The sequence below is a fragment of the Siniperca chuatsi genome, linkage group LG16 (assembly GCF_020085105.1).
Source record: "Siniperca chuatsi isolate FFG_IHB_CAS linkage group LG16, ASM2008510v1, whole genome shotgun sequence".
Classification (NCBI taxonomy): domain Eukaryota; kingdom Metazoa; phylum Chordata; class Actinopteri; order Centrarchiformes; family Sinipercidae; genus Siniperca; species Siniperca chuatsi.
Genome location: NC_058057.1, coordinates 4,332,037 through 4,349,078, shown reverse-complemented (window position 1 = coordinate 4,349,078; position 17,042 = coordinate 4,332,037). Strand labels below are relative to the sequence as shown.

The window sequence follows — 17,042 nt, the reverse complement described above, 5'->3', positions numbered from 1 at the left end:
GGGCGTGATGATGGCGCCTGAGGATGCAGCGGCCGGGCAGAGGCAGTGAGCGCTGGCTGCGACGACCGGGCAGAGGCTTTGAGCGTTGGTGGCTGCGATCCAGCGGCGGCGAGGACAAGGTGCAGCTGCGATCCAGCGGCGGCAAGGACAGGGTGCGGCTGCGATCCAGCGGCGACAGGGAGTGATGGCTGCTGCCATCCAGCGGCGACAGGGAGTGATGGCTGCTGCCAACCAGCAGAAACAGGAAGTGATTGCGGCGGCTGCCATCCAGCAAAGAGTCCTCCGCTCCCGAGTCGATCAGGGCTAGTAGCAGAAGTGATCCGTGTGGGTAGTGGAGAATGACCGGGATCTGTAGGCGAGGTGGTGCCAGCTGTTGAGAGCTGGGTGGTGAGTCGGGAGACCTGCTGGGTTAGCTGTGTGATTTGGGAAACCATGGCCTGTTTGCTGTCTGTCAGAGCCCGGAGTAATTGTTCATGCTGGCCTAGCAGAATCTCTCGGTTAGCTAGCGCTAAGTGGTAGGGTGCTACTTCCGGATTATTACCTGCTGAGTCCATGTTTGGTTGGATCATTCTGTGCTGTATAGAGGTATGTGGACCGAAAAGCAGATGACGAGGAAGCGGTCTCAGGGTAAAGTAACCGGATGACTACCGTGTTTATTGTGGGGTGGAATGCAGGCATGAACAGGCAGAGGTGAAAGCAGGGGAGTGAGTCCAAGGTGGAAAACACAGTTCACAAGGGAGCAGGCAAAATCCAAAATCCAAACAAGGTCTACGGGAGAACAAAGAATCCAACACAAACTTACGGTCAATACTCGGCAGGAACAACACCATGTGTACAACAATGATCCAACACTGAACAAAGAAAAGACCCAGACTAAATACCCTAAGGGAGGTGAGACAACGAGACACAGGTGCAAACAATCAAGGGAGGACCAACAATCAAAACTCGAGGGAAAACAAAGACAGGAAGTCAAAACACAAGACACACAAGGGAAGGAGAATACTACAAAATAAACCAGGAAGTGATAACACCTAAACTACCACACATAATCCTGAACCAGGTCTTTGACGCTATCAAAGTTGACCCTTTCACAGCATTGGTGTGTCTGCGTAATGCCTTTTTAAGCGTAAAACAACCTTGTTTCGAGTTTGGTAAGCATAACTTTTTGGACCTGCAGCCACAAATTCTTTGTTGTGCACTTGATAGCATATTGAACAGCCATGATGGAAACATCCTGTAAACAGCCCTGTCATCCTTGATTCTGTAATATACAATTTTACAGTCCACCCTTTCAAATTTTGGGATGTCACTAAAGGATACAGTGGTCTAATGTTCTAACCCTACTTCATTTGAATTGAATCTGCCTACCGCTTTCAAGGTCTTCTCTATCGCTGATATCGGGTTGTAACAGATGAGCCAGACAGATGGCAAAACATAGCTGATTCGCTCTGTTCTGGACGATGTACAGAAAACATCTTTTTAAAAAAAATGATTTCACAGTCTAGCATTTTCCCCAGAATTCGTTTCCCACCGCCCCTAGGGTTCTGGATCACTTCCACGATAAGTTCTAGCTGACCATTGGCTATAACGGCCCAGCTGGACTGCACAACACAGAATAAGAGCCTTTCAAAGGCGGCATCTGAAACAGTTTACAAATTGCATTTACAAATCACATTTACAAATTGTCATGGTGTACACCTAATTTCTAATTTGCTAACCACGCCTGCTTCACGCTCATTGGCTTCTGCTAACCACGCCTGCTTCACGCTCATTGGTCCACGCATAGCGCCAACCACTTCCGGAGGGAGGGAGGGTCAAGGCGGGGTTTAATTCATGTTTAATCAAAGGTCACCACCCATCAACCGTTGATTTAAAAAGTGACAAAGTGTTGCATATCACTCTAACACTTTTCAGCATTGCATTGATCTTGTCTTGCACGTCAAAAGTCTTCCTGAGATGTAGCATCATATTCATATCTGTCATAAACCACATCGGTAGTCTAGTCTAGCTGGATGGAAAATAGTATCTATTTTTAATGTGCTCAATCATTGTGTTTTTAACATCATCTGCGATGACCCCTATTCTCCATGACACAGTATCATTTAACTGTTTGGCAGCCTTCTCCCCACACATGGGTCATCTTTTTGGCTAATGACAGATAACGTATTTCATTGACATGACTGCTCACACACACAATCTTTCACAATAAACACAAGATCAATCAAACCTGTGTCTCTGGCTTGCTCAGCTTGTTGCGCTGGTACAGGTGTCTCTCCTTCTAATAGCAATCCATACAAAACAAAGTTTCACAGCCTCTCTGCATGTCTAGTCCGTATGTGTGTGTGGCGTCCGCAGGTCCAGCACGCTACTGCATATAAAGGGGAAAGCATAATTAGTCACAGAGTCCCAGCTGGGACAATTAGCTCTCCCTGGCACTGTACACGTGAGCCACTCCACCACCTCTCCCTCTTTGCAGCTGACTGCTAACCATGCCCACCTCCACAGAAGTGTTGACTGAAAGTATATACTGGAATGAGTGAATGAAAACAATATTACTGTTAAAAAGAGAAACTGATAACAGCACAGTGGTGAGTATAACTCTGTTGTACTGATTAAATTAGTGCTGTGAATTTATCATATTCAAGGCATAAGGTAAACACAGAGGAATCATTACCAGCAATATAGCCCAAATCTCAGATTTGTTTAGCAATTATAACTGGTCTGTGTTGTGCTCATGGACAGCTGTTTCACCCTGTTGGGGAAAAAATCAACCAATCCGAGCTATGTAGGTGGGATTACAAATTGGGACGTCATCTTCCTGTGCCAGGGCCCCAAAAATTGTTACATCCATGAAAACAGCAACAGAAAAATGGCTAGGACAATGACGACAAGTGAGGATGATATTGTGAAGCGGCACAGGTTGTTGTAAATCTAATTAAACTGGAATTATGTTTGGTGAAGATACATGTAAACATCTCTGCGATCCTATGCACGGAAGGGTGTTAATGGGTCTCAGAGGCACCGACACACACACCTTCCAAACTTCCTTCAACTAAGTACCATACAGACCTGCGATCAAGCAGGCAGATTGGTTGATCCAACTCCTGTTGGGAGGTGGGTTTTAAACTGAGAAGAAAACATGAAGGGTGTACAAGTTGTTCGTGCAAGTAGAAACAACCATGCAAACATCTCTAAATGACCCCATGCACGTTGGTCTACATGCAGCCTAAAGAAGCATGTCTCAGCCTTTAAAGAAATAACATCTCAGTTTTAGTAGGCCAATCAATATATTAACTTAACTGACTTTACTCTCTACATGAATATCATGAAAGTGCATACATAGAGAAATTTGTAGTATTTATGCAATTTATAATGGGAAATATCCAATTATGCTAAACTGACCGACATCATTTGGTCATTCAATAATTTGGCATAATGTTTTGTAATTTGAGGTATGTCATACTCTATTATTACTGTGAGGTGTAATTTAAAATCTTCCCAGTTTACATCATTGTTAAACAGCATTTTGATCAAATATCAGGTGAGATATGTTAACCATATCCCATTCCCTCTTTTACTCTTCAATCTAAATGGGTTATATATTAGCAAGCTAATGTTAGCTTTGTCACTTAATTTAGTCAGCTACATAACAGTTCCACCTGGCAGTTACTGGGTTTAAAGATTTACAAGAACAACTAACCTCTATGTAAGAAAGCTTGTGTAGTGCAACCTCTTTTAATTTAATGATGTGGAAATCTCCACTTGCAGCTTAGTTGTAATGTAAATAATGTTTAATAAGTGTTTGCTTTGAACGCACAAACAGCTGGTGCAGCAGACTGCTGCTTCTTCTGCAGTTCAGATAAGTAAAGGCCACTATTTACTTGTTTCACAGTGATTTTCAAAAAAGCAAACAAAGTCACACTAGCAACCTCAGGTGTTTAAAGAAACAGACATGTCTCACCTGAAATTTTCACCAGTGCTGTACACCCCTACTGTAGTGGGCCGTCACAATTCCACCGCAGTCTCATTTTTTGAAGATATCCTGGGAGGCTGGCCTCATTTTACTTTGATAGAAATGAAGTTGGGAAGCCAAGCTGTTAAATTCCACAGCTCAAGCCCACCAGGAAAGAAGTGACACCACATCCGACACTCACACAAGCCTGCAGAGACGTGGAGACTGGGAGGAAGAGGGGGAGGAGGAGTGAAAGACAGGAACAGAGAGCAGGAAGGGGTAAGACAGAAAGCGACCGAGACAAAGAGCATCCACAATACAGTGTATAATTAATGCTTTGCAGAATAGTTGGCCGACAAGCCCCAGAGTGGAGATAAATATGGCATGGCAGCAACAATGAATCTCTGGAGAATGAACAGATCTACTATTCCCCTCTCTATTTGTCTTTGGCCCTGTGAAGCCCTCCGGTCTGTAGCCTGACCTAAAGATTACCTCTCAACACTTGCCTGAGCTATGATGCAGCAGTTTCCCTGAAAAGTCTGGTTTTCAAAGCTTTACAATTAACATCTTTACCTTTTGAACTTATCGATTCAATGAAAGCAAGTTGAAAAGATGAAGATTTCTGGCAACAGTGGTGTTTTGGGAGGAGGGGTGACTATGATGGGAAAAGGCACAGATGCTACTACAAGCCAATTTATTTTACATTTCTAAACAGAGTAACAAGTAGCATTGTAAATGTACAGAAGTAATGAATGAATGAAATGTATTACTTTCAAATAAATATTTTTAACATTTAAAAGCAAAATGATCAGATGTACCTTTGTATATTGTTCCTGTAGATAGGGTTGGAGTAAGATAGCAAAACCTAAAAATGGGATGAGCAGCAGAAGGTATGAAATGTTGATTATATATGTGTCTGACACACTGAACAGCTTTAGCCTACTAACTTGCTTGGCACACCTTATTTTCACAATTAACTATCTCTGATTCAGAACTATTAAGTTGATCAACTTAAAATGTTGACATGATATGAAGTTTAACTACATGGGAGATTCTGACAACTGAAATTGAGGATAAGCAACTAAATGGTTTCACTAGGAAAAAGTCGCCACTCATATGTTCCTGTTGAACTACAAAAACACGCAGTCCACCTGAAATATAAGAATGATGTTACAGAGTCATGTTTCAAACAATCGGTGGCTGAGTACAGACACTGGCTTTCAGAAAACACTTTAAACAGCCATTTTGCAGGTAATTTATGCCATCAAAGTTAATTTCAATCAGGAGAGACAAGTGAATGAGTAAAGATAGTGTTTTTTTAAACAGATGATGTAAGATGTTAATCTTGACAGTCTGGCGCTTAGACCCCGCGGGGAGATTTTCGTGGTGGAGGGCGTCTGTCCTGAGCAGCGGCAGAATAAATCCCCCCGTGGAGTCCAGACACTGGTGGTGGTGGCTGATGACTCTGCTGAGGCTGATGGCTGAAGAAGTTTGATGGAATGATGAGCTGATGGATCTGCGAAGACTGGGCAGAGATAGGGAGGTGGAGGGACGCACAACTGTTAAATGAACGTACTGAAAGCAGAGAGAAAATCATATGAGACAGACGTTAGTAGGATGATTGGTTGACAATGAAGGTGTGTCACTGTGCTATTGGATAGATGAGACTAGCTGATGGAACAGCTGACATTCCGATTTGACAGCCCGGATAATGACAGCAGGAAATATAAGTGAGCATGCTTGAGAAGAGTGAATGGCAGAATGGTATGAGAATTATTACGCCTAAGCATGCAGAAACCAGTGACAGAAATTATTTGACTTTACCTTACATTGATTCAAAGTATATCTATTGTCAGGAAAATCAAGAGTTGATTGGCTGCACACTTTTATATAACATAATTTTTAAGATTGGGCTTGGGAGGATATCAAGTCATTCTAAGTCAAAAGGCTAAAGTTGTAGGGAAGTCATAAGTTATTGGTGTTAAAAACAAGGTGCAAGTCTTTTTTGATTTTGTCAAGTTGAGTCTAAAGTCATCGGATTTGCAACTTGAGTCTGGCACTCAAGTCATGTGACTGGAGTCCACATCTCGACAATGTTTGTTAATTTTTTGCATTTTATTGTTAACTTCTTTTCCAAAAATTGATTTATTTTGTCCATTATATATGTCACTATATTCTGAAGAGCTTGTCTTTAGGGATTGCTTGATTGTTTGGGAGTAGTTGATTGCATCATACTGATTGATATGTAATGGACATGTTTTTGTTGTAACGTGTACATGTCGAAACGTCATAACTGCACTCAATAAATCTTTTGTTGGGAGCATCTATTCAGTGTATAGATGTGTTTTTCTTGATATTGTTAAGGGTTACACACATGCAGCAATGCCCAATTCCAAACACACAAATAGACAAAATATACAAGTGCATATCATACACAAAAACAGAAGTGCACACAGACATCTCCGTGCACATACCCTGCCACTCATACATGAACACACACACACACACACACACACACACACACACACACACACACACACACACACACACACACACACACACACACACACACACACACACACAGAGTGTTGGAAATGGCTCAGACTTCCTGGGGGACTCCATTACGCCACCAGAAATGAATCATCTGCTATTGATTTCCACACTCTCTCCTCCACTAGTGTATTCATCACAGTTCGATTTCAGAATCTCTCTCTTTTCCAACCATTTCCATAAAAGCCTTTTGATTGATCCTCGAATTGCACCAGACTCTGGTGTTTTACTCTTGTTTGGTTTCCAAGCGGTAGCAGGATTTGTCCCTTGATTATTTACAGGGTGAACAAGCCTGTAACGCTGATTAATTTCCACCTAATTGTAACCTGTATGCTCTGTATTGATTTTCTAGACATGACTTCGCCTAGAGCTGCAAATTAATAATATCACAAAGACAAATGTGTCTAAAACTTTAACCTAGCCCTTAAAATTGATGACTATTATAGAAAACAATCATTTCTTTGCAGGTAAATATTGCTTTTTGGACACAACTGGCTCTCAGCCCCCAATTTGACAATAACAAATACATTTTAGGAAGCAGTGAACACCACATCACCTTATTTCTACCTGAGTGTATAAACTGTGGATATTGATTTCCCTCTGGCTGGCCTGCTTAGGAGGTGAAGAAGCAATATTGCAAAGAGAAATACTATTCAACACGACTGCTGCACTTATCAAAAGGAGGACATTTGAGATTATATAGTATTATGCTTATTCAAGCACAGATGGTGCTCTGCTTTAATATGAACAGTGACTGTTATGTGTAAGGTCTAATATACAGTACACTTGCCATAGCTGGTAGTGTAGTAGTATGAGGAGGTGGGTAATAATTTTACTCTGCATTCAATTTAAAAGTCAGAGGTTGAATATTCACAGCTGGTGGATGATAATTACAACCTTTGTGCATTACAGTGGTCTGACTCACAAAACCTGAAGCGAAACATAAAGGTATGTCAGACTAAATTAACCCAATTTGTAACACTCGATTCTCCATCTTACAGCCAATGTTTTTCTCAATTAAATTTAAAGGACCCTGGACCAATTTATTAATGCACTTCCATAAATTTGGGGGAGATGCAGGAGACACATTTAAAGCAGGTCTCTATGGGGCAAGCTCAAAAAACACTGAATTTCTTCAATTTCTTTTTTCAGACAATACCAAGCGGGTGTCACATTTCAAAATCCAAAATCAGCTTATTTGCACTTAGAGGAAATAGTAGAGAATATGTAAGAGAAAATCATTTAAAATTAATTAGTTAATTTGTGAATTATGATTACTAATTTATGAATTTAAATATATACATAAGAATAAAAACCCCACCTTAAATTGTTATCATAAGCAAAATCACCGGCTTGGTGACCTTTTCCCCTGGGTTTCGCCTCTCATGCTACATCCAGTTTGTGCTAAACCTCTGATTGCTGGAGCTTGTTTGGGCTGTATGCAGCCTGACAGGTGGATCTGCAGACGGTTGGAAAAAAAAACTCCCCATCATGCTTTTCTTGGAAAAAACAACTATGCTCTGGTTTACAATGTGTAATTATAATATTCTCCTTAAAATGCAATGTATTGAACATTAATAACAGATAAGGAAGGCAGTAAAGGAAAAAGTTCTTTTAGTGAAGATGTGAATACAGAAATACTTTATTGATCCCCGAGGGGAAACTCTTTTGTTACAGCTGCTCACTATCACGTCAATGCACACAGGAATAGAAGTACTAAGCAAATCTAAATATAATACACTGTAATACATGAATGTATTAGATGTAATGCTGTGTCATGTAATGCACACTGTAATCTACAATGTTGACTTGACACCAAATAACTGCATCTCATGAAGCCAAGTGTTGGGAAATCTTTCCAGGGAACTGTTCCATTGGATTTGTCCTTCAATCAAGTGGGAGTTTCCTACATTCCAACATGCCCGGTATGTAACATTTATTACAGCTGAGGGCCAGTGAGTGTATGACCCCAGTGGTAATTATACTGATAGACAGGTATAGTACTGAGTAATAACCCAAAAAAGTAGGGCTGGGAAGCTGTCCTTGATACTTATCTTGTACGTTTTCGCAGTACATGGATTCACTGTCTTGCTCTACTAACAGAGACCTTTCTTTTCACATTTTGGGGATGGTTCAACTGACTAATTGGGCTCATCTAGCAGAACATGAACTATCAGAGGTGTATTACACCTCACAAGAGTTCACCTTAACACTGGAAAGCTTTATGACATTACACTGCCTGAATGGAAAGGCCTGGAAATGTGTGGTGTTGGGATTTACAATGGTTAAAGGGTTACCAAATTATGTAGGTGCAATCAATTAAATAAAATTATCAAAGATAATCATAAATAATAACTTTAATGAATAAAGTCTTCGGGGGCGAAAATTATTGCTAATTATGCTAATTAATTGATTCAGTCTCTAAAATACACTAAACTATCAATTTGTAACTCAGATTAATAATTCAATAAATAACTATAACCAAAATTACCAGATAGTAGGTTAGGTTTAGAATAGGTTGCCAAATTATTCACTCTTGCGCAACCTTAAAGAAACCAGCATAATTATACACAGGCATTTATTAAAAGATGAACAAAGCAAAAACACACAATGTGAAGTCTAACTCTAAATGCATTAAACTATAGAACAAAGGGTGTGTGGATCCAAAATGGCATTAAATAAAAGAAAGGAAAATCAAAATGGCGGCTAAGGCCATGTTTGAAAAGAGTGTGGCTCTGTTAAAGGTCAAATTGGAGTGTATGTGTGTGATCGGTGTAAGATAATAGTGCCCAGATAAAAGAGAGTTAGTTAATGTTAAGCTTCATACAGACAGAGTCTTTGCATGCTAACTAAAATCAACTTAGGATGTGGCTACTAATCCTAACAGGGGGAAACACATCACAATAAACAACAACAAAAGTCAGAAAAATAAATCAATACATGTAGCATTATATTAGTTAAACAGTCCTGTGCTTAGCCATGTACACTGTTACTCTATGCTATGCCCAGTTATTACGTTACCAGTCCATGAAGGAAGAAGAGCTTTGGCATACTGCTGTTAGCTGGCCATGTGGATGAGCCAGGCAGGGAAGAATTTTGGTTCTGATTGAAGAAAAGTCCTTGCTGTGCAGTGGCTCCATCTGTTTATCTCCTTCAAGTTAGCTGGCAGACTTTGTGTAGTAGCAGTTGGCACTAAGCTTTGTTGCAGAAATCTTACACAGGCCCTCGCAGCGCTGCTGTAAGGCCAGAGAGTTTGGTTCTGCTGTATGTCTGCTCCTAGCAGGCCACACTGAGAGGGAGACAGCAGCAGCTGCCTGCTGTGTTAGATGAGTTCCTGGAGAGGAGAGCAAGAACAGTGGCTGCTGAACCTTATATTGACCTGGTGACATCACAGGTCACAGGTCAGACTGACATATGAAAGCTGGAAGCTGGGTCCATGTGGGGAGTTTTGTCTGGAGGATTATGGGAAACTGAGTTCTATGGCTTTCCTTTGTTTACAAAACAAAAGAGCATGCAGACTCCTATTAAAAATGCATTTAAAGTCCCACAAATGAATTAATTAATTTGTGCCAGTGATCCCAACAGTGGCAATCCTGTTTTCCATGTCAATCATCCTCCATGTTCCTTTCAGTGTTTGATATCTTGCAAGTTAGTATATCCATGGTCATTTAATTATGCTATAACATTAGCTGGTCACAGGGGCCTGAGGAAAGAGGTCTGAAGAGGGAGGTCTAAGGTGCTGCAGATGGACCCTTTTGGCCCATTCACCCACTCAGTCTGTCTAAGTTATTCGACCGCTCTGCTCATAACGAAGTGTGGAGATAGGTCTGGCTATGCGAGACTACTCTGCTCAGGACTACTCTTCAAGTGTTTGGAGGTTGTTCAGTATGTCTTGCAGAATGTGCTTTTTTCAGTTGTGAAGGAAAGTTAGTTAGTTTCTTGATAGACAATTAACTTTATGTGTTGCTAAAGAACCACTAACTACTGCTAACTGTAACTGCTGTTAGCTCAGTTAGCCATGCAGCTAGCGATCCCATTAGCTAGCTGACTCGGAACCCGAGCCTGAAAACCTCCTGATGGTCCAAAGTTCCTGTGCTAGCAGAGTAAACACCAACACTCATTCAGGGCTCCGAGCTCCCAGTCCTGGCAGTCAGTTAAACTAAAAGGACCTACAGTAGCAGCAGATAGCGGTTACTTTAAAGCTATCTGTCCATTAGGAAGGACATCAGAGGGAAAACCAGAAAATATTTTCTCCATAAAATATGTTTCAGTTTCACTGATTAGTGACTCATCAGATCAAAGCATGAGGTTGCTGCTCGGTGTCTTATGTCCAGGACTTGACTACACAGAAACCTGCTCTTACCATGAAACCAACCACATGCTGACAAGTAAATTGACATCACCTATTCAAATGCACTTTTCCAAAGAAGTGATGGATGAATTCTTTCACTGTGTAGGCCCACTCTCTCTAGGGTTTAGGGGACCTTTTCTGGGGTTTTCTATATGGAGTGGACCAATCATCTAGTTCCATTATTCCCAACCAAGGTCCTTGTACCTTAGGGGGCCAGGGTGTATGAGGAAAGTTTGTAGAGTAGCTCGTCTAACTGTAAAAAATGTAAATTACAATTTAATTGTATGTTGAGTCGCGCTAACAGACTCAACAAACTGATCCGTAAGGCCAGTGACATTGTTGGGGTGGAGCCGGACTCTCTATCGGTGGTGTCAGAGAGGAAGATGCTGCCCAAATTACATGCCATCTTGGAGAGTATCTCCCACCCACTCCATGACATGCTGGTCAAACAAAGGAGAACCTTCAGCGGAAGACTCATCCCCGAAAAAAGCACCACGGAGCGCCACAGGAAGTCATTCCTGCCTGTGGCCATCAAACTTTAACTCCTCCCTCTAAGTGTTGGTCTATATGACCCTAAGTCATTAAACTGGACATTGATCATTAACATCTCTGCAATACTTGACATAATTGTGCAATATTCTGTGTTAATACTGCTGTGCAATATGCTCTGTCTTCAGTTTAATTTATTGATATTTATTCATACTCTATTACTGCTGTGCAATATCCTCCGTCTCATTATAATCTTAATAAGCTACACTTAACTTGACAGTTCATGCACTATTACTTTATACCGTATTATTATCATCTGATGATCTGATGATTCTGATTCACATTGTGCGTGTGTGAATGTGGAATTTGCATTTGCAAGCGCATCTTTTGAGCAGGTTAACAAGGGGGATGGATTTTGGTCATTTTGCTAACAAGGGGGATGGCATCCCCCCTCATATCGCCTACTGGCTAAAAGTAATGGATAAACAATTGAAACAATTAGCTAAAAGTCATGGATAAATGGTTGAAAGATATAGATAAAAGTAATGGATAAACAGTTGATATAGATAGCTAAAAATAATGAATGAATGGTTAAAATAGATACTTAAAGGTAGCCTATGGATAAAGCGTTGAAAGACATAGCTGTAAGTAATGGATAAACAGAGAGTTGGTTTGAAAGAGGAGTCAAAGAAGCCATTTTTGTGAAAAAAGAAAACCCCTCTTTAAACAGAAATGGTGGTCTGAGATTCAACCTGCCAACTGTTTACCACAGGGTATTATCCCCATGGTCAAGCCAATCATATGCTAATCAGGTACTTAACAGTGATGAGGGAGTTGCAGCCAGAAAACAATAGGCCTGATTACTGGGCCATCATGGAAACAAAAAAAGGTCAGTTTCAGGTGAAACTAGGCAGGGTAAACAGCAGACACTCAGGAAGACTCTTCCCTGAGGGCAGGGCTTAAGCAACACAGATTAGCTTAAATTTCTGAGTTCCCAGACCATTTTAACAATTGAGAATGACTTCCGGATGGGAGCCGAAACATCTTGATTCTGAAAACAGTGTCCAGATGATTACGACTGAAACCTTTTCTACGATGGAACACTCCTGGACGAATGAGGGACTACACCATCTAATGGATAAACAGTTGAAATGCTTAGATAAAAGTAATGGATTGTTGAAATAGATGGCTAAAATGAATGGATAAATGGTTGAAATACCCCGCCTAACCATTGACCATTATTGTAGGCTAACAATATCCACAGTTATAAATTTTAATAGAGTTAAATAACATCCAGTCTGAAAAAAAGGTTGGGATCCACTGGTCCAGATTAGTCTAGAACAGCTGTACTGATGGATGACCTTTCTTTGAACTTTTGCTATTTGTTTCTCAGCTGATTAGAGAGACTTGCATATCTGAAAGATTATTTTTTTTCCCCCTCTCGTTTCATCTCCATCTGAAGTTTCCTGACATGCCGAAGGGGATGTGAGATCTGGGGAAGAGTGTGATAAGTTTATTCCAAAGACATGAAAGGGAATGCCATAATAAGCTGTCTACCCCAAAGTATTTTAGACTGCGAGAGCGTGTGAGAATTTTAATCTCACAGCTGTCTTCTCTTGTAGACTCGGCTCCTGCCAACAGATGACATCTTTTGCGTGACAAATGAGAACTTCATGGCGTATCTAGGTTTCATTTGGAGTCAGACGTGCATTTTGAAAGAGAGGAACAATGAATATTTAGCCACAACCTATCGTGTCTGTCTGCGTAACAGATAAACGTCTAAGAATACAATTTCATCCAGAGCATGATGTCGACAGGCAATAAGTGGCTTGTTTCGCGTGCAGTTGTAGCTGGAGGAATTCAGCGCTTTAGTGTGTGCGCTCTTGTCAAGTGTGACAACAACACCTCTGCAACAACTTGTTATAAGGCAAGTGTGAGGATGACCCAGCAGGAGTTGTTTTCACTGGCATGTAACATGCTTTTCACATTTCTTCACACTGAAAAAAAGAACACGAAGCACGGAACAATAAAGTTACACACAACATATTCCATTCATGTTAGAGAGCTGTATGGCAAAGGAGATGGGTGAATGAAACTGTGTGGTCAAACATATTTCACATGTTTTTTAGGGGAAATTGGACCAATTGTTATCTATGCAGGGAGTCAGTTCATTATTGCATTAAGATTGAAATGTTATACTAACAGTTCCTGCTCAGTATCCAGCAATTCAAGGACTTTTGAGCTACAATGATTGATATGATTGATATGATTGGCAAATTGACCTAATTTGATTAATTGACTTAATAATTGACTTAATTAAATATTGTCTGACAAAGACACTAATGGGATATTTACAAAAGAGACAAAAATTAAACTAATTATTTATTATATTTTATTTATTATAATTAAAGTCATAGACACAACTAAAAGAGGATAACCTGTTGTCATCTACTTTGCCCTTAGTTTCAATGACAACAACCAAGGAAGGAAACAATATGCAAAACATTCCGTATGTTTACATGCACACAAGAAACCAGGTTTCTCAGAGAAATCAGGGTACCAGCCAGCCCGCATGCTGCCTGTTGCCGTAGTCTCGTCGTCGTCTCGTACTTTTTTCCAACTTTTAACTTTCCTTTTTTATTCCAAACTTGAGTAACTTGTGTGTAAGTGTAATTTAAACTACGCTCTTTGCGAAAATGAGAGTAGAAAGTGTTTTTGTACTTTTTTTCGCCGTGGAACTTCTTCTTCTGCTACTCGGTCAGGGCACCGCTGCAGATCAGCTGTTTGGCCGCATTGTTTACACCAGGGAACAGCTGATCGCGCTGAAGCCGAGCAGCATGGCCCCCAGGACAACCGATGTCCCCACTGAGATCTGGAGGAGGACACACCGAGGATGCAGAGGTGGAACGAAGCGGCGAGGGAAGAGAGAGGGGTGCAGACAAAAGAGACTTAAGAATAAGAGATTTAAGCCATGTCTGCCTTCTCTCGTCATGGGCAACGTGAGATCACTGGCGAATAAAATGGACGAGCTAACGGCGTTAGCCCGGAGTCAGACGGAGTTCCGTGAGTGTAGCTTGATGTGCTTCTCTGAGACATGGCTACACCAGGATATCCCGGACCATAACGTTTCCATCGAGGGCTTTCAGACTGTTCGGGCCGACAGGGATCACACCGGGAGCGGTAAGCGGAAAGGCGGCGGGCTTGCTGTTCTAGTTAACAACAGATGGTGTAACCCTGGTCACGTTACCATCAAGCAGAGTATCTGTAGCCCGGACATTGAACTGTTAGCTGTGGGACTCCGGCCATATTATCTGCCCCATGAATTTTCACATGCCATTGTTGTGGCTGTTTACATCCCCCCTCTGCTAACCCGGCATCGGCGTGCAACGGCATTCACACCGCCATAGCACAACTCCAGACTCAACACCCGAGTGCACTCATTTTAATCTCGGGTGACTTCAACCATGTCAGTGTTTCAACAACACTGACTAATTTCACCCAGTATGTGAGCTGTCCTACTAGAGAGGAGAGGACACTGGACCTGATGTATGCTAACGTTAAGGATGCATACAGCTCTTCCCCCCTCCCCCCTCTGGGTAGGTCAGACCACAACCTGGTTCACCTCAAATCCTGCTATGTGCCTCTGGTTAAAAGGCAGCCTGTGACCACAAGGACAGTGAGGAGATGGTCAGGTCAGGAGGCCTATGAGACACTGCAGGAATGTTTTGAGGTGACAAACTGGGATGCACTCTGTGAGCCTCATGGAGAGGACATTGACGGGCTAACTGAGTGCATCACTGGCTACATTAACTTCTGTGTGGACTGCAATGTCCCAACCAAGATGGTCCATTGTTATCCAAATAACAAACCGTGGGTAACAAAGGACATCAAGGACATTCTGAATGCCAAGAGGAGGGCCTTTACTGATGGTAATAGGGAGGAGGTGAGGGCAATCCAGGCTGACCTGAAGGTGAAAATCAGGGAAGCCAAGGAGAAGTACAGGAGGAAGCTGGAGAAGAAACTCCAGCAGAACAATATGAGGGAGGTCTGGAGCGGCATGAAGACCATCACTGGCTTCAGACCGACGGGCAGCAGAGGAGTTGAAGGCACTCAAACAAGGCTGCATGGCGTTAGCCCCGGGGTGCTAAAAGCCTGTGCCCCCCAGCTTTGTGGAGTCCTTCAGCATGCCTTCAACCTGAGCCTGAGTCTTCAAAGGGTCCCCATTCTGTGGAAGACATCTTGCCTCGTTCCTGTGCCGAAGACGCCACGCCCCAGTGGCTCCAAGGACTACAGACCGGTGGCACTGACCTCCCACATAATAAAGACCCTGGAGAGACTAGTGCTGGAACAGCTGCGGCCCATGGTCAGACCCCTCCTGGATCCCCTTCAGTTCGCCTACCAGCCCCGGCTGGGAGTTGAGGACGCCATCATCTACCTGCTTAACCGCATCCACACCCACCTGGACAGGCCGGCAAGCACGGTGAGGATCATGTTTTTTGACTTCTCCAGTGCTTTCAACACCATCCGGCCTGCCCTGCTGGGGGAGAAGCTGGCAGCGATGCAGGTGGATGCCCCCCTTGTGTCCTGGATTGTGGACTACCTGACTGGCACCACACCACAGCACGTGCGCCTGCAGCACTGTGTGTCAGACAGCGTGGTCAGCAATACTGGGGCCCCTCAGGGGACCGTCCTCTCTCCCTTCCTCTTCACCATCTACACCACAGACTTCAGCTACCACACAGAGTCCTGCCACCTTCAGAAGATTTCTGATGACTCTGCTGTGGTGGGATGTGTCAGCGGTGGTGATGAGACGGAGTACAGGGCTGTGGTGGGTAACTTTGTTTCATGGTGCGAGCAGAACCATCTGCAGCTCAATGCGACAAAGTCAAAGGAGCTGGTTGTAGATCTACGGAGGGCCAAGGCACCAGTGACCCCGGTTTCCATCCAGGGGGTCAGTGTGGACATTGTAGAGGACTACAAGTACCTGGGAGTACACTTAGACAACAAACTGGACTGGACCAAGAACACTCAAGCTGTTTACAGGAAGGGCCAGAGCCACCTCTATTTTCTGAGGAGGCTGAGGTCCTTCAACATCTGCCGGACGATGCTGAAGATGTTCTATGAGTCTGTGGTGGCCAGTGCTATCCTGTATGCTGTTGCATGCTGGGGCAGCAGGCTAAAGGTAGCGGACGCCAACAGACTCAATAAACTGATCCGCAAGGCCAGTGACATTGTGGGGGTGGAGCTGGACTCTGGCAGTGGTGTCAGAGAGGAGGATGCTGGCCAAACTACATGCCATCTTGGACAGTGTCTCCCACCCGCTCCATGACGTGCTGGCCAAGCAAAGGAGCACCTTCAGCGGAAGACTCATCCGACCAAAAACCACCACAGAGCGCCACAGGAAGTCATTCCTGCCTGTGGCCATCAAACTATTTAGCTTCTCCCTCTAAGGGTTAGTCTGTTTGACCCTAGGTCACTAAACTGGACATTGAGCTTTACATCTCCGCCATAATTAATAAATTGTGCAATATTCTGTGTAATACCTCCGTGCAATATTAGTTTTCCCCTTGTTAGTTTTTTCTTATTTATTGCTACTGAAACTATATACCTCAATTACTCTTCGACAGTACATGCACCTCCGCTTATTAATATTATTTATTACATAAGGAGTTACATTGTATTTTGACTGTACTTTCATCA

The 17,042-nt window shown here is 42.6% G+C and overlaps 1 protein-coding gene across 4 annotated transcripts in view; it reads right to left on the bottom strand.

Annotated features, from left to right (window-relative positions):
- The window catches only part of LOC122863211, a 62,738-nt gene that overhangs the window by 28,330 nt on the left and 17,366 nt on the right, over positions 1-17,042 (bottom strand). Inside the window, exons 2-4 of one of the 4 annotated variants that reach the window (XR_006374949.1) lie at positions 4,771-4,817; positions 3,962-4,177; positions 2,228-2,368 (exon numbers count right to left, since the gene is read on the bottom strand). Coding sequence is in view for 1 of the 4 variants with exons in the window: in XM_044169467.1 (XP_044025402.1) it covers positions 9,661-9,836 (176 nt within the window). In the remaining 3 variants the exon portion in view is untranslated. Of the gene's footprint in view, positions 1-1,835; positions 2,369-3,961; positions 4,178-4,770; positions 5,478-9,147; positions 9,837-17,042 lie in introns of those variants that run through there. The other 3 variants (XR_006374946.1, XR_006374947.1, XM_044169467.1) reach the window with 3 other exon arrangements.